Source organism: Sus scrofa, chromosome 11 (assembly GCF_000003025.6).
Source record: "Sus scrofa isolate TJ Tabasco breed Duroc chromosome 11, Sscrofa11.1, whole genome shotgun sequence".
NCBI classification, from domain to species: Eukaryota; Metazoa; Chordata; class Mammalia; order Artiodactyla; family Suidae; genus Sus; species Sus scrofa.
Window position 1 is genome coordinate 22486423 of NC_010453.5, and position 26629 is coordinate 22513051.

At 43.2% G+C, this 26629-nt stretch overlaps 1 protein-coding gene across 1 annotated transcript in view; it reads right to left on the reverse strand.

The window, feature by feature from the left end:
• The window catches only part of LOC100523690 (atherin-like), a 42150-nt gene that overhangs the window by 8693 nt on the left and 6828 nt on the right, over positions 1-26629 (reverse strand). Inside the window, exons 2-3 of the mRNA XM_021065395.1 lie at positions 21387-21527; positions 3435-3547 (exon numbers count right to left, since the gene is read on the reverse strand). Coding sequence (XP_020921054.1) covers positions 3530-3547; positions 21387-21527 — 159 coding nt within the window. The 3' untranslated portion in view covers positions 3435-3529. The remainder of the gene's footprint in view (positions 1-3434; positions 3548-21386; positions 21528-26629) is intronic.

Consider the following 26629-nt stretch of genomic DNA (forward strand, 5'->3'; position numbering starts at 1 on the left):
CAAGGGCTCCTTCCTCCCAGGAAGAGCAATGAAAAGTAAGGTAAGATGTGCCAGCTCTTCTCCCCTGCCTGATACACCTGTGTGCCTGGATGAAGGTAAGAGATGCTCTCCCAGGTATGAAGCCCCCCCTGGAACCCCATCAGTATAAGGTCCAAGTTCAGCACAGCTAGAAAAGAATAACAGGTCTTGCTCGTGTGACGGACACTGTGCATCCCCTCCAATAGCCGGTCTTGCCCCCACCTCTTCTCATACTTGCTCTGCATCCACGTGCTCAGGGAAGGTAGCTCCCCCCATCTCTGGGGGGTGGAACATATGGGTCAAAATTAATCACAGTGGTCTCCTCTTTGACCGTGATTAGCTTAAGCATTAGCATCTTGACCCAGACCTTACCTGAGTGTTAGCCTGGGAAAGCTTTTCTTTGTTAATTAAAAATAAAAAGAGGAATTCCCGTCGTGGCGCAGTGGTTAATGAATCCGACTAAGAACCATGAGGTTTGTGGGTTCGATCCCTGGCCTTGCTCAGTGGGTTAAGGAACCGGCGTTTCTGTGAGCTGTGTGTACGTCGCCGCAGATGCACTCGGATCCTGCGTTGCTGTGACTGTGGCTGTGGTGTAGGCTGGCGGCTGTAGCTCCAATTAGATCCCTAGCCTGGGAACCTCCATATGCTGCAGGAGCGGCCCTAGAAAAGGCAAAAAGACAAAAAATAAATAATAAAAAGCTGCCCAGGTGCGGCCACCTCTCTCCGTTGCTGGACACCTTTATACCTGCAGGGGATACCTGGAACTGCTCTAACCCTGGGGACTGGGAGAAGAGATGGCGCCACTCAATAGGGATCTTGCGCTGCCGAATCTCAAAAGAAAGCACGTGGGTCCTTGATGCCCTCACAGACCACTGTTCTCAGCAGATCTGGAACTGCCATCTCTCTGGAGCTCTGGTCATGTGAGAGAGTAGACTTCTTATTTCAACCACTTTAAGGAAGGGGGGGGGTCTTCTACTGCACCTGGGCAGAGGGGTTCTACTAGACACACCCTTTAGAAGGTCATCCTGCTTTGTGATTGGCCAATCAGGCATTCAGGCAAGTTGGTAAAGGAACCACAGGATCAGGCCCATAAGTTCTCCCAGCACCTCGATCCACTTGCTAGTTTTTTAAAAAATCATTGAAAACTATAATTTTTTCCACATCCATTCATTCACTCACTTAATGACCATACAGTTAGCTCTTCCTATGTCCTTGCTGTGAAGGACAAAAAGAGTAGCTAGCATAGTAGTGGCAGTAACCTAGCATTCACAGAGAACTTCACACACACTATTTGATGCTTAAGAGAACTTGGTAAAAATCAGTATTATCATTCCCGTTTTACCAATGACAAATCTGAGGTTTAAAAAAGATTGTCCGGGAGTTCCCATCGAGGCTCAGCCGTAATAAACTTGACTAGTATCCATGAGGACGTGGGCTCAATCCATGGCCTCTCTCAGTGGGTTAAAGATCCTGCATTGCATGAGCTGCGGTGTAGGTTGCAGAGGCAGCTCAGATCCTGCATTGCTGTGGCTGTGGCGTAGGCTGGCAGCTGCAGCTCCAATTGACCCCTAGCCTAGGAACCTCCATATGCTGAGAGTGTGGCCCTAAAAAAAATAAAATAAAATAAAATAAAGATTGTTCAGATTTCCACAACCTGACTCCAAGTCTAAGGTTCTTTCCACCAGAGCCTGAATTGTATCTTGCCCTTCCACCTTGGTCTTTAGACCTAAACGCCAGGAGATGAGTCTCTATACATTTAAAATGAAAAAATACACAAGCCCGAGGTGGCAAACAGCTATTTGGGGAATATCACAGGGAGGTAAGTGGTTAAATGCCTCATACATAGGGCAAAAAAGCACAGGAGGAACTTGTCATTCTTGATAGAGAAGCAGAATGTATGTTTATTGCAAATGGAAAACAATCTTTCCCACACAGGGACCAAGAGCCTGTATTTAGAAGCTGATTTAATCATGTGAAAACGGTTGTTGCCTTCAAACAAGCAAAAAGTGCATACACCAAGTCCCAGTTTCTTATCAGATCTGCAGTACCTACATTCGGCATCTGTAAATAATTAATTCTCACCTTGAAAAGTTTGGATAAAACAGCTTCATTTGAAAAGCAATAATGTGTAGATGTTGAAACTATTCGAGGCAAAAAATTTAAGGTAACCTCCATTTGCCTCAATTGCAACCCAAGTGAAGGAAGTGGATTAGCGACAGATTCTTATCTTTACTGATTCAGAGAATTCATAGCAGGTACTCAAGCCCTTTAAAACTGTGCTGTCTAATGGAGAGCAGACTTGTGTTTGCCGGGGTCCTACTGTACAGCACGGGGAACTCTGTCCAATCTCTTTGGTTAGAACATGGTGGAAGATAGTATGAAAAAAAAGTGAATGAATATATATATTTACAATGTTCCTTCAGTTTCTGCTGTAAGCAAGATTGACTGGGTAAGTCAACTGACTGGGTACGTTTGTTACAGCGGAAATTGAAGGAACATTATAAATCAACTATGCTTTAGTGAAGACATATTTAAAAGAACTGTGCGGTCTGATGCAGTAAGCTGTAGCCACCAGATGTGACTATTTCACTTGTGTTTCATTTGAAATTAAATACAAGTTGAAAACTCAATTTCTCAGGTGCACGAGTTACATCCGATGTGCTCAAGAGCCATATACGGTGATTGGCTCTCATACTGGACAGTGAAAACATGGAACATGATCATTGCAGAAACAGTCTGGGGGTCACTGCTGCTCTAGACACTGGCAAATGACAGATGGAGATGAGAATGTAAAATTATCTTTTAAAAGAAAAAGGGGAGAATATGGAGTTCCTATTATAATACCTTTGCCTTATTTTCTATAGTGATAGCTTCAGAGTTGCTTTGTTCATTCATTATAAAACAAGTATCTGCCTTCTGCCAGGCACTGTGCTAGTGCATAGTTTCAGTTCTGCTGGGGACTGGCAGTTGTTTCTTCCAGAACCTAGCACCTAGGGCTGTGCAGGAAAATAATCCTACTTAGGGAGTTCCTGTCATGGCTCAGTGGTTAACGAATCTGACTAGGAACCATGAGGTTACAGGTTCGATCCCTGGCCTTGCTCAGTGGGTTAAGGATCCGGTGTTGCTGTGAGATGTGGTGTAGGTTGCAGATGCAGCTTGGATCCCGCGTTGCTGTGGCTCTGGCGTAGGCCAGCGGCTACAGCTCCGATTAGACCCCTAGCCTGGGAACCTCCATATGCCACGAGAGCGGCCCTAGAAAAGGCAGAAAGACAAAATAAATAATAAAAATCCTACTCAATAATCCTTCACTGATGGAATAAGGCAGACCTTCAGACTTCTTCCTCTGCCCTTGTACAGGTCAGGAATGAGACTAGCAAGTCCCTTGCTGAGAATAAGGCACATTCTTAGTTGCCTACCTGAGATCTTTTCCTTTCTTCTTCCTTGTGGAGAGAATTCCACTTTTATTCAGAATAATCATGTCCCCAGCCAGGGCATTCAAACCACTGGTTTATCATCCTCTCTCTGTTTCCTGTAAAATAAATAAAACGTTTGTTTTATTAGGCCACTAACTTTCAGGATTGTTTGTTCTTCAGTGAAAGATAACTGGAATATATTTTGGGATCTCTCACACCTGTAAACCAAGCCATTTAAACACTGACTTCTCAGAATTTTATTTTAGTTCTTTGAACGACATCATTATATTGAGCTAATTCATCACAGTCCTATCATCCTCCTGCCAAACTTCCTGTCCTGCTCACTGAATCTAGGACCATCTGGTACAGTTGTGGAAGTTGTGCACTGCCCAAAGCTGTCACGCCAAGGAGTTAGGTGGTGGTTGGAAAAGGAGTCTTAATGTGTTGTATAACCTAATGGCTGTCCTGATTGGGACAGTCAGTCCCTTAAAAATGTTCAGACCATCGATTCTCTTTGCTGATATTTTATTGCCAATTTATTATTTTTTTTAAGGATTGCACCCAAGGCATATGGAGGTTTCCAGGCTAGGGGTTGAATCCGAGCTGTAGCTGCCAGCCTATGCCACAGCCACAGCAATGCTGGATCTGAGCGGCATCTGCAACCTACACCATAGCTTATGACAACGCTGGATCCTTAAGCCCCTGAGCGAGGCCAGACATCAAAACCACGTCCTCACGAATACTTGTCCTATTCGTTAACCCACTAAGCCATGACGGGAGCTCTTATTTCCATTCTGAAGGTAGCACAATGCTATGTTTACCCCATTTTCAATTTTTTTTTTTTTTTTTTGTATCTTTGTTGTCTGAAAGTACTCTATGTGCCTATCCCAGGTTTTGGGTAACTTTTCCCTCTTTAAACTCCTTTTCCCCTCTCTCGCAACAAGAATAACTTATTTTCCTAATGATATACAATATTTGCCTATTTGAAAAAATTAATCAGTACGTAAAGTATAATGAAGAAAGCAAGAAAAAACCCTGAAATCCCATCGCTGAGACAACTGTCATAAACACTTTGATGACTTTTTCACGTGTTTGTATACACATGGGCATTTCTGGATCGTTGGGTCTGCTTCCTCTAGTCCTTTTCCCAGATGATAAATGAAGAACCGTCTCTTTAGAGCCCATTACAAATTCAGTTGTCAGACTTTGCCCAGATGCTTACACTGCTTGGCAGTGTTCAAAAATCTGTCTCATTTCCTTTTGACCACCTTTGGTTAATTGACGTCTTCAGTTCACCTCAAGTTCTATCCACTTTGCTGAAAAGGGAGTTCCCATTGTGGCTCAGCAGTAGCAAACCCAACTAGTATCCATGAGGATGTGGGTTCAATCCCTGGCCTCGTTCACTGGGTTAATGATCCAGTGCTGCCACGAGCTGTGATGTAGGTCACAGACTCAGCTTGGATCCTGCATTGCTGTGGCTGTGGTGTAGGCTGGCAGCTACAGCTCGGATTCAACCCCTAGGCTGGGAAACTCCATATGCCATCAGTGTGCACCCCCCCAAAAAAAAACACTTTGCTGAAAAGAGTGAGTCCCTCACCTTGGGAGGGACAGTTGGCAAGCTTAGGAGACAAAAGCTGGGAAAGTGAAGCCTAGTAGACCAGGATGGCAGATTCACTGAGCAAGGCCAAGTCCAAATGCAAGCGCCAAAGAGTAACATTGCGATGGAAACAAAAGAAGGGCCTTATAGAAAGTCTGCTACACACCTGGGTATGGTCCCTGTTAACGGGGCTTTATTACAACCCACTCTGGGTGCTGAAGTACCTAAAGATGTAAGAGTGACCCTTGGCAGCCTGGAATTCTGGTTCTTTTTTTTTTTTTTTTTTTTTGTCTTTTTGCCTTTTCTAGGGCTGCTCCCATGGCATATGGAGGTTCCCAGGCTAGGGGTCGAATCAGAGCTGTAGCCACTGGCCTACACCACAGCCGTAGTAACAAGGGATCTGAGCCTCGTCTGCAACCTACACCACAGCTCACGGCAACGCCGGATCCTTCACCCACTGAGCAAGGCCAGCGATTAAACCCGCAACCTCATGGTTCCTAGTCAGATTGGTTCACCACTGCGCCATGACGGGAACTCATGGAGTTCTGGTTCTTGAGGACGAAACCCCATATGCATCCTTGGCCCCGCCTGCCTGCCTGTGAGCCTTGGAACCAGCCTGTGCCTGCAGGAAGGCTAAGCTTGTACAATTCTTTGTACTATAACTGGCCAATGCCCAGCTCTGCCCTGGTGAGTTGGTCCCTCAAAGTTTTCTTCCTGACATTCCTAAAACCCTTGCCAAGCTCTGACTAAAGAGAATACTTTTATTACCACAAGCCATGTTCTAAGGTGGGAAAGCATCCTACATTTTGATGCTGCTGTGTAGAAAAGAGAGGGAAAAGGTGCTTCAGCATCCTGGTAAGGCCTAATCAGCCGCTAGGATGAAGAAAAGAGGAGAGCTGTCTGCTCCGTGCAGGAGTGGAGGGGACCTGAGCTGCTAGTGGCTTCTTAGTAGACTTTCAAGCCATCGACTCTCTTTTTTTTTTTTGTCTTTTCTAGGGCCGCACCGTGGGATGTGGAGGTTCCCAGGCTAGGGGTCTAATCAGAGCTATAGCCGCTGGCCTACACCACAGCCACAGCCACGCCAGATCCGAGCTGCATCTGCGACCTACACCACAGCTCACAGCAATGCCGGATCCTCAACCCACTGATCGAAGCCAGGGATCGAACCCACCCCCTCATGGTTCCTAGTCAGATTTGTTAACCACTGAGCCAGGATGGGAATTCCAATCAACTCATTTTTAGCTGCATGTTCATCGTCAATGTCCAAGGTGCCTGTGATTCCAATTCCTAAGCATTTCAGAGATTGTATGGCATAAATCAGGTCCCTTCTAGACATCCCTCGTTGCTGGTTTTGGATTCAGTTTTCACAAGTCTCCTGAGTCAGCTGAGGCTCATCCACCTGCTTTACGGTTTTCAAAATGTTGATGATGTTTATCTTCATGGGCATCTCTTTTCAATTTATTTATTTTTAACCTTTTGCTGTCATTTGGGAGGGTGGAGAGAGAAACTGAAGTGAATGTGCGCTCAATCCATCATCTTAAACCAGAAGTGAATATGAGAGCATTTGCCAAGGAGAGCAATCTGGTGAAAACATTATTTTAGGAATCTCCGAGCATCTGTAAAAAGCAGGATAAATGAGACGGACAGAGATTTAAGTCGTGGAGTCAGGAAGGCACACAAAAATGCCAAAGGGAGAAAGTTAAAGGTCCAAAAGATGCTTGTGGCAAAGAGAATGAATAAAAAGAACAAGGCCTTTGAAAAAGGGGAAAGAAAGGAATTTGTTGAGTGACTGATTAAAAGGAAGAAATAGGAGTCCATGTGCCAGGGACAGAATGACTGAACGAATCCTAGGAGGAGTGGCTCAGTGGAAATGAATCTGACTAGGAACCAGGAGGTTGCAGGTTCAATCCCTGGCCTCACCCAGCAGGTTAAGGATCTGGCATTGCTGTGAGCTGTGGTGTAGGTCACAGACATGGCTTGGATCTGATGTGGCTGTGGCTGTGCTGTAGGCTGGCAGCTGTAGCTCTGACTGGACCCCTAGCCTGGGAACCTCCATATGCTGTGGGAGGGGCCCAAGAAATGCCAAAAAGCCAAAAAAAAAAAAAAAAAAAAAAGAATCCTAGGAATTTATGAGAATAAAGAAGAAGGAAGGATGAGATTTTGGGGGGAAGTTCATCGAGAGTGTTGACTTTTTTTTTTTTTTTAATCTTTCTTGGGCCATACCGGCAGCATACAGAGGTTCCCAGGCTAGGGGTCTAATCAGAGCTGCAGCCACTGGCTTATACCACAGCCACAGCAACGCCAGATCCAAGCCATGTCTGGCTTATACCACAGCTCACGGCAACGCTGGATCCATAACCCACTGAGCGAGGCCAGGGATTGAACCTGCAACCTCATGGTTCCTAGTCAGATCTGTTTTCGCTGCACCATGACAGACACTCCTATAATGGTGAATGTTGAGAATGAAGGGAAAGTGTGCTGTTTTCTTAGGGCAACCAAAACAGAACAGACGTTCTGCCCAAACTCATCAAACTTTTAAATGAATTTGCAGGGAGTAGATTTTTTGAAAAAGATATTTGGAAGAGAGAGTTAAGAACTTCTAAGTGTACTCTTGGAAGTGAACAGACTCAGAGGGTTAGGAGGTAATCGCCTCTCTCCATGTGAAGGTCACAACTTTTCAGGAAAAGGGTTTTTATTTTCTGCAGAGGGTTTCTGATTTGGGAGTTACCAGGCACAGTTTAAGCTTGGGGTGGGGGGGACCACAGTGAAATCAAGGGATTAAGAAAAATCCTGCAGCCTTCTTAGCCCACTGCTAGCTGCGCTACCTTTTAGGCAAGAGACCCTGAGGGCCTTTTATTATTATTTAATTTATATATTTATCTTTTTATTTTATGGCCGTACCGGCAGCATATGGAAATGCCCCAGCCAGAGACTGAATACAAGCTGCAGCTGTGACCTGTGGTTCAGTTGTGGCAGTGCTAAATCCTCTAACCCACTGTGCCGGGCCGGGGATGGAACCCACACTTCTGCAGGGACCAGAACTGCTGTGGTCAGATTCTTAACACACTGCGCCACAGTGGGAACTCCATGAGAGCCTTTTTAAAGAAATCTGACTAGCCAAAAGGAAAGGCTTCAATATACAGATAACGGAGTGCATCAAGGATCTCCATAGAAACACAGAATCAGTACATATATATATACATATGCACACACATATATATTTACATCCAGAGATTTATTTTAAGGAATTGGCTCATGCAATTATGGGAGCCAGAAAGCCCAAAATCTATAGGGCAGGCCAACAAGCTGGAAAGGGAGGCAGGGTTTCTTTGTTACAGTCTTAAGGAAGAATCACTTTTCTCTGGGAAACCTCAATTCTTTGCTCTTAAGGCCTTCAACTGATAGGATGAGGCCCATGCACATTATTCAGAGTACCTTTTATTTTTTTGTCTCCTTTTTTTTAGGGCTGCACCTGTGGCACATGGAAGCTCCCAGGCTAGGGGTTGAATCAGAGCTGAATCAGAGCTGTAGCTGCCGGCTTTCGTCCCAGCCACAGCAATGCCAGATCTGAGCCACATCTGTGACCTACACCATAGTTCTCGGCAACACCGGATCCTTTAATCCACTGAGCAAGGCCAGGGGTCGAACCTGCATCCTCATGGATCCTAGTCGGCTTTGTTTCCACTAAGCCACAACGGGAACTCCTCAGAGTACTCTTTAAAGTCAACTGGTTGTAGATGTCAATCACATCTACAAAACACCTTCCCATCAAGTAGTGTTTGCTCAAATAACTGGGTACCATAGCCTAGAAAGGTGACACATAAAATTCAGCCATCACACTCCCCAAAGAAACTGCTCAAGCAGACTTCCCAACACCAAAGCCCAACATCAACAAGGCCCACGTATGAGACAGTCCCCCTAGGCTCCCTTATAAATGCCCCATTTTCGAGAATGAACAGGCAACCGAGAATCAGTAGACATCTGAGGAGAGTCACTTCGCAGAAACAAAAAAAAAAAATCAGGCAGAAGAAAAAAAAAAAGAAAATAGCTCCGAAAGACTATTATTAGTATCTTTGGGGAGATAAGAAAAGACAATTCCATCATGAAACGAGAAAGAAGCTATAGGGTGGCGGGGGGTGGGGGGAAAGAATGCAGAGAACAAAGGTAGCGCCTGGAAATTATAAAAATTATAACGTAAATGAAAAACTTAGTGGGATATAAGCTAAAGATGAGGACATCTCCAAGAAAGCAAAACAAAATGACAGATGGAAAACGGACAAGAAAGAGAGAGAGAGAGAGAGAAGTTTAGGGGAGTTGACATTTGAATGAGGTTTCTAGAAAGAGAGAACAGAGAAAATGGAGGAGGGGAAATGATCAGAGAAATAATTTTTAAAAGTTTCCAAGCATTAAAGGTCAGGAGTTTCCAGACTGAAAAGGTTTACCAAGTTCCCACTTCTATCCACACCAAGCCACCTCATCATGAAATTTAAGAAAACGGAAGAGCAACGCTCGGGTAAGGGGGAGGCACGGATTATGTAGGCCCGATCAAGAATCAGACTAATGCCAGGCTTCTCGAGAGCATCGCAGTGAGCAATGGAAGAAGGCCTTCAAAACTCTAACAGGGGAGTTCCTGTTGTAGCTCAGCGGAAATGAATCCGACCAGTATCCATGAGGATGCAGGTTCAGTCTCCGGCCTCGCTCAGTGGGTTAAACATCCCGTGTTGCTGTGAACTGTGGTGTAGGTTGCAGACGTGGCTCGGATCCCACATTGTTGTGGCTGTGGTGTAGGCCGGCAGCTGTAGCTCCAATTCGACTTCTCGCCTGGGAACTTCCACATGCCGAGGGTGCAGCCCTAAAAAGATAAAAAAATAAAAATAAAAAAAGTTAGAAGGAAAATACTCATGGTGGAGACAGGGAGGAAAGAGGATGGTTGTTTTTCATGATAAGCTTGGTCAAACTGTTGGATCCTTCTTGCCGACATAATTTTGACAAGAATAAAAAGTCGGAAAAAAGAGTCCAAATCTGAAGCATAAAACCCAAACTCCTGGCCGTCTAAGAGTCCAACTCGTGGAGTAGAGTGGCCTGGGTTCCAGTACCAGGTTGGCCACCCACCAGCCATGTAACCTTGGGCAAGTTGTCTCAGCTCTCCAAACTCTGTGAGAAGGGGCTAATGATAGTTCTCATGGTAACAGGGCATGGTGACAGAATCACAGCCCTGCTGGTGAAGAATGAATGAAATCACCCAAGTGCTAGGCTTGCTACACTTACTGTTGCGGAAACTTGCGCTGTATGCTTTTGCCATGATCAGGCGGACACTCCAAGGCTCTTTGTAATCTCTCTACTCTGCCTTTCCAACCTCGACTTCCATCACTCTTCTGGACAAACTCTGTCTGGCTAGGCAGTGTTCATCCTTTCTGAAGGGTACCACTTATGCTCCTTCCTGGCTCTCCATGGGGCTCATGCAATTATCTGTTTTCCTATTCCCCAACCTATTCTGGCAGAAATCACAATGAAAATGAAATGGGTCACCCCCTGTAGATAACAGGACAATATTTGCATTCAGAGGATCACAATCCAAGAGGTAAATATTTCTCCTAGGGGCTGAACACTGAGAGGGGGAGTTCCATTTTTGTCTGAGACATGTTCATCTTATCGTTGCCCAAGGTTGCCATGGCTCCTGTTTGATGCCTCCAGGACTTAAGCTTATGCCACTACATCTGAACAAGTGGCAATAACCCTATTTGATTGAGACAGGGTGACAGGCAGGATGAGAGTCTTGTGAGACTGGTCAATGCCAGAACTAGAAATATAAGCCGGGATTATTGTGTCTCAGTTACAAACTGCTCCTGTCTGCCCCTGCCCCTGCCTATTTCCAGCTTTGTGTTTTCCTGGGGATCAGGGAGTCATTTATTTTGTAAACCAGAGAAATGTTCTTGCCCTTTCCGGTGGCACAATTTAAATGGAAAAAGTACATGCCATTTGCTTGTAGTTTGTGAAAACAAAGCCTTCAATTGTGTGTAATATGCCACAGCTCATTATTTTATCAGAAGGAGTCTTTATTATAAAGATAGAAAATAAATTCTAGCCTTAAAATAATAAAGATTAAACCAATGAAAATGAAGCTAATTACCTTTGGCAAATCATATTCTTCTGTCACTTTCGCAATAATTTTTGTCTTTTTCTTTTTCTTTTTTTTTTTTTTTTTTTTGGCCTGCACCCATGGCATGCGGAGGTTCCCAGGCTAGGGGTCCAATTGGAGCTATAGCTGCTGGCCTACACCACAGCCTCAGCAACGCCAGAGCCAAGCTGGCTGTGTCTGCGACCTACACCACAGCTCATGGCAATGCCAGATCCTTAACATACTGAGCAAGGCTAGGGATTGAACCCGCAACCTCATGGATACTAGCTGGGTTCATTACCACTGAGCCACAATGGGAACTCCCACAATCATTTTCAAATTCTCAGTTGTAGATAGAACAGTTCCTTGAACAGAAATGAATATCATGTTTTTATAAGACTCACTAAACTATCTCTGATCACATTTATGTACTTTCTTAGAAACGTTTTGTCTCTGGTGTATACAAGAAGAGTAACATGGGGAGAGGGGTAACTGCACTTGATTGCTTTAAATGGTCACAGGATTTCAAATTTTATGATTTCATTGATCATTTTATGAAATTTTCTTTGGCAGAGGCAAAGTAAGAAGCAGCCTAATATTATCTTCCTTCTAACCATCATTTTCAGTTGAATTCAGGTAGACTATCCGAAATCTTATGCAAATTCACCAGCATTTCATCATTTATTATCTTTGCCAACCATATTTTGTTGATACTTTATGAGTGTCCCTAAGGCATGTGAGGCTAAATCAGTTGCTATAAGGTGTACATTTGTATGTATGGACTGGGAATGTTCTCTTTCATCAGAAGGTAAATCATTTGTGAAGGGAATTCCCGATGTGGCTCCACGGTAACGAACCTGACTAGCATCCTTGAGGATGTGGGTTCAATCCCTGGCCTTGCTCACTGGGTTAAGGATCCAGCGTTGCCGTGAGCTGTAATGTAGATCACAGATGTGATTGTGGCTGTGGCATAGGTGGCAGCTGCAGCTCTGATTCAACCCCCTAGCCTGGGAATGTCCATATGCCCATAGGTGTGACTCTAAAAAGCAAAAACAAAACAAAACACAACACTGAAAAAAACAAACCTCAAAAAACCCCCAAGAAGGTCAAAGCCATAAAAGGGTCCATAAACCAAGTTTCTAGGACCTTCTAATATGCATTGGATACCAGTGATTAAATATGAAAATACGACCAATATCTCACGGTTCAAACATTTCATCGGTAATGGTCTCTTCCTTGGGCTCAATACTACGGCAGCTTCAAATACTATGGCTGCCAACTCTTCAATTAACAGTAATGAATATATTGAAAAATTGGGCTGCTCTCAAGTGGTAATCCCACTAACGGGTCTCATGCTTGATAAATTAATTCTGAGGCTTAACTTCAGCGCAGAGTGGGAAACAATGGGAAAAAAGCAAAGGGAGAGCAAAATAAAAGGACCACAGCACAAGGCACAGATGTCAAAGCAATGGCTTGTAGCCTCTCCTACAGAAGAGGACAAGAAGAAATAGACGTTTCCAGAAACGTGGCATGTGACGTAAGACGACGACCTCATCAATTTGCCTGGGGTGGCCGGCTGGCATGGACGGTCACCTCACACATGCACATGACTTGAGTGCAAAAGCTTTTTGTTCATGATGGTTTTATTGCTGTCCATGCAGGACTCACTCAATTCCATGGGATGACCACGTGCTTTTTCCACTGCAGCGTCTGTAAGAATGTTTGAATTTTCCAGAACAACAGCCTAATGGCTTGCAGAACCTCACATCTCTTCCTGCTAAGTGGCCAGGGAACCCTATTCCCTCTGTTGATAACTGGCTGTTAGGTTTACTATTTCCTCAATTTCTTTACTCTTCTTATTCTACTTTATTTCCTTTTTTTTTTTAACTATATGTCATAGACAGATTGGGGTAAAAACACTTCACAAATTACTCCTGGTTTACAATTCCTCATTTTCAAATATGCTTTTCAGACTTTAATTAAACCCAGGCTCCCTAAGGGGCTACGAGGAAGCACTGTTTTCTGCTGTCCAGGAGAGGACAAAGAAAAAGGAATAATGAGGGAGTTCCCACTGTGGTGCAGTGGTAATGAACCTGACTAGGATCCATGAGGATGCAGGTTTGATCCCTGGCCTCACTCAATGGGTTAAGGATCCAGCCTTGCCGTGAGCTGTGGTGTAGGTTACAGACACAGCTCAGATCTGGCATTGCTGTGGCTGTGGTGTAGGCCGGCAGCTGCAGCTCTGATTGGACCCCTAGCCTGGGAACTTCCATATGGCACACTAAAAAAAAAAAAAAAAAAAAAAGCAAGAACAGTATTTTCTTTCTCAACTTCTCAGCCACTTCTCCCAGAATTGGTGAATGGCTCTCTAGGACAAGTTTCCCCAACTGCCATGCTATGCTTGCTATTTCTCTTGGAACTTGACCCTGTAGTTTGTAATTGACTTTGTGTGTTTGTGCGAGTGTTGCCGTTGTTGTTCTCCATGGGAATATTTGTTCAAATTACCCAGTGTACCATGCTAAAAGTAAAAAAAAAAACCATCTTTTAAAAAACGTAAGTCAGATTATGGCACGGAAACTCGTAAATAGAATGAAAGTCCTGTGTCTTTACAATGGTCCAGAAGATCCTTTGCAATCTGGCTTCCGTCTACCTGTCCAACTTTATCTCCTCTGACTCTTAAGTAACTGCATGCATCTTAGGATCAATGTGATGAAAACTTTTAAAGTAAAAAGATAATATGCTTATTTTATAATTTCCACATCATTTAGCTTAGTATCCAAGCAACGTATCGACTAAAATCTGAATATAGGCAAAAAAATTGAAATCCCCCAAATAGTGGCTTAAACAAGACATTATGCTAGATGCTAGCAATACAATCATTCTTTCTAGATGCAGCTTTTGAGATGTTCATGCTATGGAGATTCACATGAGCTGCCTGATTCAATCCTTTCCAACACCGGTTCCTCAACCCTTTGAGCCTCCCTAATTTGCCCTATAAATTCCTCTCTTGCTTAAGTTTACTGGAGGCCGTGACTGCTGCTTGCAACCAAAGAACTCTACCTGAATCAATTTCACACAAGAAGAAGATGTGTGAAAATAAATGGGAAATTAAGACCTGGAGTTAGATCCACTGAGAATATACTTTCAGATCCTAGAACAGTAGGTACTGGGGACAAATAACAGTTCTAGTTTAAACCTGAAAAAAAAAAAAAAAAAGCAAAAAAAAGCATGCAAAATAGTGTTCCATCATCCCAGTTCTCTAGGCGAAAATATACTCACATTGTAAAGTAGCAGAGGGTTTCCAGAAGGTGAGAGTAATATTCTTGTTCCAGGATAACCTATTGTATGATTGACACCCCAGTTCTGAGTCATGAAAAGAGCCTGTGTTTCCTATGTTTTCCCTGGGTAAGTTCTTGGTGTCTTTGGTGATTTCACGTCGTTGGCATGACTAAAGGACTTTTCAATTCAAATCCAACTCCTTCAACTTGTCTAGTCTCTCCCACCGCCCCCCTGACTTGCCCCCTGCGTGTCTTTCTTTTCACTGCCAAGGATTAGATTCTCTGTGAAAGCCTTGAAGGCAACAGACATCTGCACTGGAAATGAGATCCAAAACTGTCCAAAAGGAGAGAAGCAATCCCAAAGCTTAAGTGAGAAAATAATTGAACTCTTATTCATATTGGAAAAAAAAAGTCTGATTTCAAACTGAGTTTTTTAATTGACTTTCTCTGGTCACAAAAAGGATCATCATTTATGAATGAGAAGCTGTTATTCTTCTCCTTTACCAAAGAGGCTAAGTTTGGCATGTTTTAAACACCAAACAAACATCTCCATAGAGAATGGCTTGCTGCCAATATCTGGTGAGCATGCCAGGCTTTCAAAACAGCCCAGTTATACCAGCTCTGTGTTGGTGGGTGAGTGATTCACGATAGAAGGCTGAATTAAAATTTAGTCCTAATCCTGCTGAGGATGCTGGTTTGGGGCGGGGGGTCACAGCTTGGTGATGAGAAGACAACCCCACACGCCTGTACGTGGCATAGATCCACTGCTTTCTCCTCAAGCTACACACCTGAAAGACACAGTGCCGCTGGCAATGTGAAAACATCACAGGTGATGAGTACAAATGAAAAGGACCCCCACCACACACTGCACACCTTACCTATTACCTTGTTATTTTATCGGTTCTTACTCTCTCCACCTCATGGATGAAATACCTTAATTTTATATCCTGGCAATTGGTGTGTGGAGTCATACATTGCGCCAAGATGTGGCAGGTTAGACATGATGATAAGGGGCTTCCTAGGAGAATGATAAATGATCAGAACTGGGAGTTCTGGTCGTGGCTCAGCGGAAACGACTCTGATTAGCATCCGTAAGGACGCAGGATGGATCCCTGGCCTTGCTCAGTGGGTTAAGGATCTGGTGTCCCTGTGAGCTGTGGTGTAGGTTCCAGACATGGTTTGGATCCTGCGTTGCTGTGGCTGTGGTGTAGGCTGGCAGCTGCAGCTCCAATTTGATCCCTAGCTTGGGAACCTCCACATGCCGTGGGTGCGGCCCTAAAAAGAAAAAAAGAAATGATCAGAACTGTATCATCTCAACTTCAGTTGACTACTTAGTCTGTTAATCCAAAGCTCATGAGAAGCCTGAGGCTGGATATCACCAAAGACAATTCAATGGGAAAGATATTAACTCTCTATAAAACTGCTCCCTTAAAAATGTCTTTTCTTTATGTTTATTTGCCTTGGGAATTTTTTCTGTGGTTTTATTTTTGCTCACACATTTTTGCTCTGTGTGACAAAATTTAACTTGGGGGGAAAAGAAATCACATAGGTTATTATGTCAGGACTCCCAGATGGTGAGATGACCCTTCAGTTAAAAACAAAAAACAAAAAACCCTAAGGGTCTTTTTCTTTTCTTATAATTGCTCAGGGTTTATTTCTACTGAAAAGTGACTGGAAAAGCCATTCTATAAAACAACTCTTTAATATCTGATAAATGAGTCAGTCTGATGGACCTATATGGTCACATCAGTCATGCCTCTTAGCTAAGACTGCATATTTTCACATGGGATGATCATTAAGCAAAACTTTCAAGATGACAGGAGTTCAGTTCTTCTGTCTCATTTCCCAGAAGGAAGAATAAAGTCTGGAGAGTTAAAAGGAAAAGAAAGTGTATTGCAAGCACATACACACACACACACACACACACACACACACACACACACACACACAATCTTTCTAACCTATGCCTTTGCATCATAATTTGTGACAAAGAGCTACGAAGTGGCAGAGTGGATAAGAGATATTTATTCCTAAATCCTCATGCCATTTTAATGAGATGCCAGAAGAATATTATTATTTAGCCCTTAATAATTAGGAAAATGGAGGCAAAGGGATGCTGAAAACTATATGGAATGTTGCACTATTAATCTGAATTAAAAGACCAGAACTTGCTCAAATATTTTAGTTTGGGGGAGTGAACTTAAGCTAGAAAGTGAATTGGGCAATGTATATACCAAATAGCTTCCATCTGGATCCAGATGTTATTTCCATTTGACTCCAAGTGAGACAGCCCCACTTTTTGTCTTTTCTTTTTTTTTTTTTTGTCTTTTGTCCTTTTTAGGGCCTCACCTGCAGCATATGGAGGTTCCCAGGCTAGGGGTCTAATCGGAGCTGTTGTCACTGGCCACAGCCACAGGTACAGCAATGCCAGATCCAAGCCACGTCTGTGACCTACACTACAGCTCATGGCAACGCCGGATCCTTAACCCACTGAGCAAGACCAGGGATTGAACCTGCCACCTCATGGTTCCTAGTTGGATTCGTTTCTGCTGCACCACAACAGGAACTCCAAGACAGCCCCGCTTTTAACCACAGATGAAGAGAGCTCTGGTCTCTCCTCAGAGAAACCAGACGCCCACGCCCGGGCTCCCTACACAAACCTACCAGCTGCCCGCAAGAAACAGCTGCCTCAATTCAGGCCTGTCAAGAGAAGTCTTCCTATGGATGGACAACCCTCAGCAGCAGCAGGAACCCTTCAGCAAAATTGTCCCTTTGGCTTAAATTCCAAGTTTTGGCTTAAATTCCAAGTTTTGGCTCTGGCTCAAGTCTGACAAAAGATAATGCATACCCATTATAGAAAACATAAAAAATACGCAGAAATCTTATGAAAAATCAGTCATAATCTCCCTACTCAGAGTGATGCCTATTAATATTGTGGTATAGGAAAAAAAACTTTTTAAAATATTCATTTGGGGAGCTCCCGCTGTGATTCAGCAGGTTAAGAAACCCACGAGTATCCATGAGGATGCAGGTTTGATCCCTGGCCTTGATCAATGAGGATCTGGCACTGCCGAAAGCTGTGGGCTTGGGTCTGGCGTTGCTGTGGCTGTGGTGTAAGCTGGCAGCTGCAGCTCTGATTCAGCCCCTAGCCTGGGAACCTCCATATGTGGCAGGTGTGATCCTAATATATATATATATTGTTGGGTTCACACTGTACTTGCAATTTTGAGTCCTGCTTTATTATTTTTTTCACTTAACTTTACATTGTGAGCATTTCTCTATGTCATAAGCACATTCTCTGTAACCACCACACACATCCAGTCCATAAAAAATGATTATAGAGATTAAAGAGAAACCACAAAACTGAAGGGGAAGAAAGTAAACAATCTAAAGAAACCTAAAGAAAGTAAACAATCTAAACAATCTAAACAATCTAAAGTAGGCCGGCAGCTACAGCTCCGATTTGACCCCTAGCCTGGGAACCTCCATATGCCGAGAGTGCGGCCTTAGAAAAGGTAAAAAATAATAATAATAATAATAATAATAATTAATTAAAAAAATAAATAAAGTTGAAGATGGAAGAATGTTCATTCCAATGACCAACCTGCCGGTTTGCATCCTACAGGGGACTGGGTAGGATGTTCGAAAAAATTAGAAACTAGTACAAGAGGAATGAAGCTACTTGCATAAACATCTAAAATAATGATGATAATTAGCAAAGGCTAATTATATAATTTCTATATAATTATAGAAATATCTAGAAAAAAAATTTTACTGTTCAGCACCAAATTATACCGGTCAGATTAATTAATGTAGTTTTATTAAATAATAAAAAGATGCTTTGAGAAAATATACACAAAGGAGCTCGTTGACTGTAAGATACTCTTTTTTTTTTTGCTTGGGCCACATCGTGGCTTATGGAAGTTCCCAGGCTAGGAGTCGAATCAGAGCTACGGCTGCCAGCTTACGCCACAGCCACAGCCATGCCAGATCCGAGCCACCTCTGTGACCTACACCACAGATCACAGCAATGCTGAATCCCCGACCCACTAAGCGAGGCCAGGGATCGAACCTGCAACCTCATAGATCCTAGTTGAGTTCGTTAACCACTGAGCCATTAAAGGAACTCCCTGCATGACATTCTTAACATGGCATTGCAGCTTCTTAGATTCCCTATGTGAGCTTTAGTGAGGACTTAGAAAAAGAGCTGGGCAGTCTGTTCATGGCAGAACTGTCTCATTCCTCCCCTTACCCCCCCACCAAAAGTTATTCTCAAGGACAAGAGGAAAATGTGGTAATATTTAACCTCTAGTCAAGTGTTTCAAGTTCACTGGAGGTGAATCCTGATAACCAGCCCCTCCCTTTGCTTCAGAGCCATCTCTCAATTCCCAGTTACAGCCGGGGGCATGGGCTGGACCTGGGAGGAAAGAGCTCAGATAAGGGATGCTGAGATTGCGATTTTTTGCTAAGATGATGGGACTGTGGAGTCAGACAGAAGCTGCATTCCAAGACAAGGTTGTCACTTCTAGCTGTGTCAAGCAAGTGACCCAAACGGTCTACAGTTCCCTTTCCCTACTTATACAGCAGAGACAATAAAATCTACTTCTTCTTCTTCTTATTTTTTTTTTTTTTTAAGTCTTTTTGCCCTTTCTAGGGCCGCTCCCATGGCATATGGAGGTTCCCAGGCTAGGGGTCTAATCGGAGCTGTAGCTGCCAGCCTACACCAGAACCACAGCAACGCGGGATCCGAGCCGCGTCTGCGACCTACACCACAGCTCACGGCAACGCCGGATCGTTAACCCACTGAGCAAGGGCAGGGATCAAACCCACAACCTCATGGTTCCTAGTTGGATTTGTTAACCACTGCACCACCATGGGAACTCCAGAATCTACTTCTCACAGATGTTTCATGAAAGTTGCGTATTGTCATTTATACCTTATTTTCATTTTTCCACATATTTCCACACCCCCCTTTTTGAACATGGAATTATAGCTCATTTCAACAGTGGTTCTGGTTTCTTATTGTTTGTTTCTTTTTCTTTTTTTCCTAGGGCTGCATCTGTGGCATATAGAGGTACCCAGGCTAGGGGTCCAATGGGAGCTGTAGCTGCCAGCCATAGCCCCAGCCACAGCAACTCAGGATTCAAGAGACCCACACCACAGCTCACAGCATCACTGGATCCTTAACCCACAGAGTGAGACCAGGGATCGAGAGACTAGTATTCTCATGGATACTAGTTGGGTTCATTACCCCTGAGCCACAACAGGAACTCCAGTTTCATCTCTATTGTTAATCTACTGGACTTGTGTTGCAGTAAGCCAGCAAGATTCCTTCCATGCAGGACCTGTCATTTGATGTTGAACAAAGTTCATAGGTGGCACTAATACTACTCTTGAAACATTCATTAAACAAAATTCCCTAAATAAACATTTTTTGTCCATACCCACAGCAGGCAAAAGTTCCTGGGCCCGGGATCGAACCCACGCCATAGCAATGACAGCAAGCCACAGTAGAGACAATGCCAAATCCTTAACCACTAGGCCACTAGGGAACTCTAAAACACTGGTTTCAAATTTTAATTCCTTCAGCAAGTGATTATTGAATAATTATTGAATGTTTACTATGACCAGTTTTAAAGGTAACCACCAACATATCATTGTCTGTATAGAGGTGATGGTACAGGTAAATATTTAAAAATCCTCTTTAGAGCCAGGTTTACCCGCTTAATTTCTATGCATATCCTTTCTTCAAAAAACAAGTAATACCAGTGTAAGTTTGCTCTTAGTCCATGAATCATATTGGTTAATGTAGTTTGAATTAGTGACATCACTGTATTCTCAAAAGTGTTAATGAGGTTATTCTTGGAAAATTGAAATGACTCTATCAATTATAAATTAAAAGGTATTTGATCAGAATTAGAAAATCATACTCTAATTCCTATTGTGGTAATCACTTCTGAAGTACCCTGATAAACAGAGCCCTCTGCTAATTCCTCTTGGACCCATCTATCTCTTACTCAACCACTTAACTGATCCCACACAGGCCCTGAGTGACTTTTTTAATGTGATAGGACTGTGCCTCGCCTGACACATTGATGGGGAGCACCCTCAGACCAGGCTCTGCAATCATGCAAAAAAACAGGGGCGGGCAGAGGGTTTAAGGTCCCTCCAACCACCCCTGACCACTGCAGAATGGAAATCATTCGATAGATGTTAACCCTTTTGTCTCCTGGAAAGCGTGTTTTAAGGCTCCTCCGTGATTGCGAACTCAGTAATACATCCTTGTATTGATTTTCCTTCCCTCCCTGTTTCCCCCCCTCCTGCTGGTGCTCCTGCCTCCTGACCCCATTTTTGTAAATAAACTATCTGCATGCAAACCTTGTCTCTTACTTCGTTACTTTGGAGGAACTCGGGCTAAGATGTATATGATATTTGCTATATGCAACATAGAGAACTTGTTAGGAAATTCTTACTAAATAATGTAATAGCAATAGGTTTGCCTTTTTTTTTTTTTTTTTGGTCTTTTTAGGGCTGCAGCCCCGGCATATGGAAGTTCCCAGGCTAGGGGTCAAATCAGAGCTGTAGCGGCCAGCCTATGCCACAGCCATAGCAATGCCAGATCCGAGCCCCAACTGTGGCCTACACCACAGCTTGCAGCAATGCCCGATCCTTTAACCTGGTGAGAGAGGCCAGGGATCGAACCCATGTCCACACCAATACTAGTCAGGTTCTTAACTCCCTGAGCTACAAGGGAACTCCCCTAATGTACTTTTGATGGCAGAATCTACATAGTATAGTTCTGCCTGTATCTATCATTCAACCCACTCAACTCTTCGTCAGGATCACTGTCATTAAGAAATCAGCTTAGGTTTCAGGAGAAGAGGGTAGGGATATAAAATGACATTCAGGAGTCTAAGTTCCGTATGGCCGGAACTTAGAAGAAGTTTGTGCTTCCTGCCCACCTGCTTTCCGCATCCCAGACAAATAAAAACTTCAAGAGTCACGTCAGAGACAAAGGTGGGTCCTTTCGATGCAAAGAGGTTTGGTAAGAGAGCAGTTCTGCTCAGTCTTCCGGAGATCTCTCTCAGTGGCTTTCCAACCAGCTGCAGGCACCAAAGAATCCTGTGTTAGCTTAATTCTTTCCTCAGGCAGACTTCGAAGAATTCTGTCCATGCCCCCAGTACCCTTACCTATGTTCTTGCTCCACCTCTTATCCTATTGTTCTCTGACAAGCCGGTTATTTCACAATTCTGCTGGCTGTATACATGCAACACAGTAGACGGAAATGGATATTATAAGCATTCTAGAATGTTCTGTCATGAGGTAGGCACTAGCCAAGGCTTCTGGTCCATGTTAAAAATAAGCTACAATTTAGGCAAGTCCTTAATAAGCGTTTGTGGGCAGAGAGACCTCGCTGAGAGAACACCGATTGACATGTCATTATCTTTGCTATTAGAAGAACGCAAAGATGGAGTTCTTTCAAAATAGTAGATAAAGTATAACAGACATAGGCGTCCCCCTCGATGGATTTATCTGCTTAGACTTTTTTCCCCCTTTTGATCCAGGCCAAATTATAAAAGATTTCCCATTCTTTGTGCACATATTGTAGCGTGGGGATGGGGCTTGGTGTTAACTGAGAGGTTCAGGATGGTCTGGGGATGCAAACTGCTCATGGAAAATTCACATGCAGATAACAAGGTAGTAGTTTAACCACGGATTAAAATGCGTTTCAATCTGTGCAAGAGACTTCGGGCTCCGCTATTCTGGCCCTGAGACTGTCATAGTCAACTCAGGAGAATGGGAGCCTTTCCTGAACAGGACCAGCCAAGTTTAAACGTTTTAAATAGTCCCTAGTTTCCTTGTTAAAAACGGAGCTTAAGGAGTTCCCATTGTGGCTCAGCCGGTTAAGATTAGTATCCATGAGGATGTCGGTTCAATCCCAGGCCTCCAGGCCTCGCTCAGTGGGTTAGGGATCTGGAGTTGCTGAGAGCTGTGGTGTAGGTCGCAGATGTGGCTTGGATCCCGAGTGGCTGTGGCTGTGGTGTAGGCCGGCAGCTAAAGCTCCGATTAGACCCCTAGCCTGGGAACCTCCATATGCCATGAGAGCAGCCCCAGAAAAGGCAAAAAGATTAAAAAAAAAAAAAAAAAAAAAAGAATCCTTCTGTGTGGTTACTGTCCCTGCTTTCTGCTGAGTTTAGTATATTTTCCTGATCTTATAGTAATATTGCTAGATTTAGTTATACACCAGGAACACAGAGGGTTTTCTCCTCCCAAATGTCTGTCACTAAAAAATAAACAAAAAGAGGAGTTCCTTAGTGGTCTAGTGGGTTAAGGATCCAGGTTATCATTCCTGGGGCTGCGGGTCGCTGCTGTGGCACAGGTTAGATTCCTGGCCCCAGGAACTACTGCATTTCGAGGGCTTGGCCAAAACAAAAAGCAAAAGCAAAAACCCAACAACAAAAAATTAAGACAAGCAACAGAAGTCATTCAGTTTCTCAGAATCAATTATCATACTAAAAAGCCATAACTGCAGGTTTTTTACATCTGTATGGGGCACTGCCATATGCTCATTCCCCAGCAGATGCATGCATCAGTGAGGCATCATGGCTTCTCAACTAAATTGTTGATATTACTTCACATTAAAATTATTCTTATCTTATTTACAAAGATCCATATTGTGCCTATGTCTAATTGGTAGATTAAAAGGTGCTTGTAAGGACTTGGAAGTCTCTGGTCACGTTCAAGTCAACCTGGAGGAAAAGTGCCTTCGGTGAATCGTGAATGAAGTTGTCCTGCTGCTCGCCATTTGTCCTTTGTTTCTAATAAGGTGATATAAATATACCTTTGAGCTGGGGGTGAGGGTCTGGGGTACGGGTGCCTCCTTGTGCACTCACTGATATATAAAAGTCCATTGCACAGGCAATTCTGTCTCCTAAAGAACAGGCAGGAGAGAGTCAAGTAAGGCCATGGAACTTGGATACATGTGATCTTTCCTATTCCTCATTCATCTAAGGAGAATGTCCCATTTTCAAGTCCTTCCCAGGATAGCAGACCACCAGTTATTACATACTTTTAGTTAATTCTACTTGAAGTACTTTTCAGGGGAAAACATTTTAATCTGATAAGGTGAAAAATACTTGCATTATAATCCAGATGAGATTTGCCATGGTTGTTGATATGTTTTTGTGAAATGTTGACTGTTTTAAATTAGTCAATGTCCTATCCCTTGCTTTTGTCTTCCATGTTTTTGCAGCAGTCCTATTCATGAAATACAACTCATCATGTATTTAGGGTGGACAGAATAGCAAGGGGTGTTATTCGTTGACTGCTGCTGCAAAACCATCGCCAAAAAGAAAGCGATATATATATATATATATATATATTTTTTTTTTTTTTTTGCTTTTTAGGGCTGCATCTGGGGCATATGGAAGTTCCCAGCCTAGGGGTCAAATCAGAGCTACAGCTGCCGGCCTAGGCCACAGCCATAGCAACACTGGATCCGAACTTCGTTTGCAAACTACACCACTGCTCCTGGCAACGCTGGATCCTTAACCCACTGGGCAAGGCCAGGGATCAACCCGCGTCCTCATGGATACTAGCTGGGTTCGTAACCCGCTGAGCCACAATGGGAACTCCAAGGCCCGAGTCTTAAGTGAGTGACTCATCGGGTATCACTTATAATAAGATGAATGTTAAGTTGATGTCTTATTAGAATGGAGTCTTAGAAATGGTGCCAAAGACTGTTCTCTTGGGACATTTGAATAATGCAGAGCTGGGTGGAAAAGGTGATTGGCTTCTTCTGAAGAGCCTACAGATCTGAGAGGCTCCGGGGCCAACATTTCCATGTTTTTCCAAAAGAAGTGGTGACAGAAAGAAGTGCTACTTGCAGTCAATTAGTATGTATTCCCTGGCAATATACTTCAGCTACAGAATCATTACCGTGAAAAGAGAATTTACTGAACACTTGTATACCAGGCTAAATAGTATGTACTTAATTTAAAAGACATCCATAATAATCAACAAAGCGGCTTCTTTATTTTAACCTCAGTTACAGAAAGAAGGCAGTTTTTATTACACTGACAATTGCAGTGGAGGAAAACTAAATCCCCTTCTACACTTGTGAGTTTTTCGCTGCGGCCTTTGTAATAAACACTGAGAAGGACAAACAAGCCTTACGAATTAAGAGAAAAACAATCTAGATATTTATTAACATGTATACCTTATGCATACCTGGGAACCTCATCAGGAAAAGATGAGGAACTCTCCCAGGTGGTTTAAAATTTAGGATTAAATACCATTATAATAGGAAAGGGTAGGGGGGATGTAGGTGTCTTATGGCCAAGTAACTGGCTTTTAGGACTGATGAATGAATGGGCCCTTAGAAGAACTGATGGGAGGGATGATAGTTTGAGATGAAGCCTGTCTGAATGTGGTGCCAACTTCTGGTCTCCTCTCCTGTGATGGGTCCATCTTCCCTGGTTGATGAATCTCCCAGGGAGGGGATTTATGACAACTGAGTTTCTGGAGAATCTATCTTTAGGCAGATAAGGGGTGTTCAGAGAAAGCCTCTCCTGCAATTGCTGTTTTTAAAGTGCTCCAGTGCAAAATATTAATATACCAAAGTGGCAGATCTTGGGGTGGCATGCCTTGCTACCCTTCACAATCATAAACAAAAGGAAAACATGTTTCATATGTGGCGAAATGCAAAAATAATAGCAGAACCTCACTTGGTATTAGTATTTCACAATGGACGTTTTGACTAATAGACAGGTGGTACATTTCTTTTTAGATGTATTAACTAAGTCAGACTTTAAACATTGATCTTTTAATCTGAAATGATTCATCGAAGTCTTTGTATGAGTTCTGTGACTAGTCATGCAATGTCAGATTCTTTTTTTTAATTAAAAAAATTTTTTTTGTCTTTTTAGGGCTGCACTGAGGCATATGGAGGTTCCCATGCTAGGGGTTAAATCGGAGCTGTAGCCGCCGGCCTACACCACAGCCACAGCAACAGCAATGCCAGATCCCAGTCGCACCTGTGACCTACACCACAACTCACAGCAACGCTGGCTCCTTAACCCAGTGAGCGAGGCCAGGGATCAAACATGTGGCCTCATGGTTGCCAGTCAGATTCATTTTCCGCTGAGCCACGATGGGAACTCCTAAAGTCAGATTCTTAGAAAATAGTTGTGGAGCTCATCTGAGTGGAAGAAGCACTCAAATTCTCCATTTCCTTAAGCCAGGACGTAAGAAATGCATTTCTAGAATCTACAAAGGCTAAGGACTCCAGTTCTAAACAGTATTTAACATAATGCTCTGTCCCTAAGCAAAAGCAAAGCTATCAGAAAAGGAGATGCAGATTCAACTCCTATCTTACCATTTTTACTGAACTTCACTCCTTACCAAAACAAACAAACAAACAAACAAACAAACAAACAAAATTGCTTTGGGCATGATGTTCTTCGAAAAAGAGAACTCAGCAAGTTCTTATAAGCTTAGGTTGGGCAAGGAGAATTTTACAAGGATCAAGTAAAACCGAGAAGGAAATGTAATGCCACTGGATGCCCTTGACCAAAATTTTAACAGCTTGTTTCCTAATGCCAGAATTTCTGAACCTAATGTTCTACAGAAACATCTTGTGAAACGTTCAGTAGTGAAAGTTCATGTGATAAATTATGTTGACAATATTATTGAATAAAGGGAGATTTAAGAAATTCTTTACAAGAGTACATATTGAGTTCCAATCACACGCTTGACAAAATAAAGAGAACTCAGCTCTTTTTGAAGCTCCCTCTGACTAGAAGCATTCCTTTCAAAAGGCTTGTTTTTCTTTAATTTAGTTTAATTAATTGATTAATTAATCTGGCCATGCCTGAAGCACGGGGAAGTTTCTGGGCCACGGATCGATCCTGCACTAGAGCGGCGACTCGGGCTACCGGCTACCGCAGTGACAAGACTGGGTCCCTCAGATCCTTAACCCACTGCTCCACAAGACAATTCATCAAAACCCTGGTTTTTATTTATCAAATAATTTAGGATTGACATGGGGGTAACATAGAGTATTACCCCCATTCCATTCAAAATATGCATTGATAGAGGTGTAATTTAACAACCTCTTTTTTTGTGTATCAGCTATGACTCGGAAAAAGAGGGTGTTTAGAAACTCTTACAAAACACCCAAGTTAAACCACTGAGTTGGCATTAT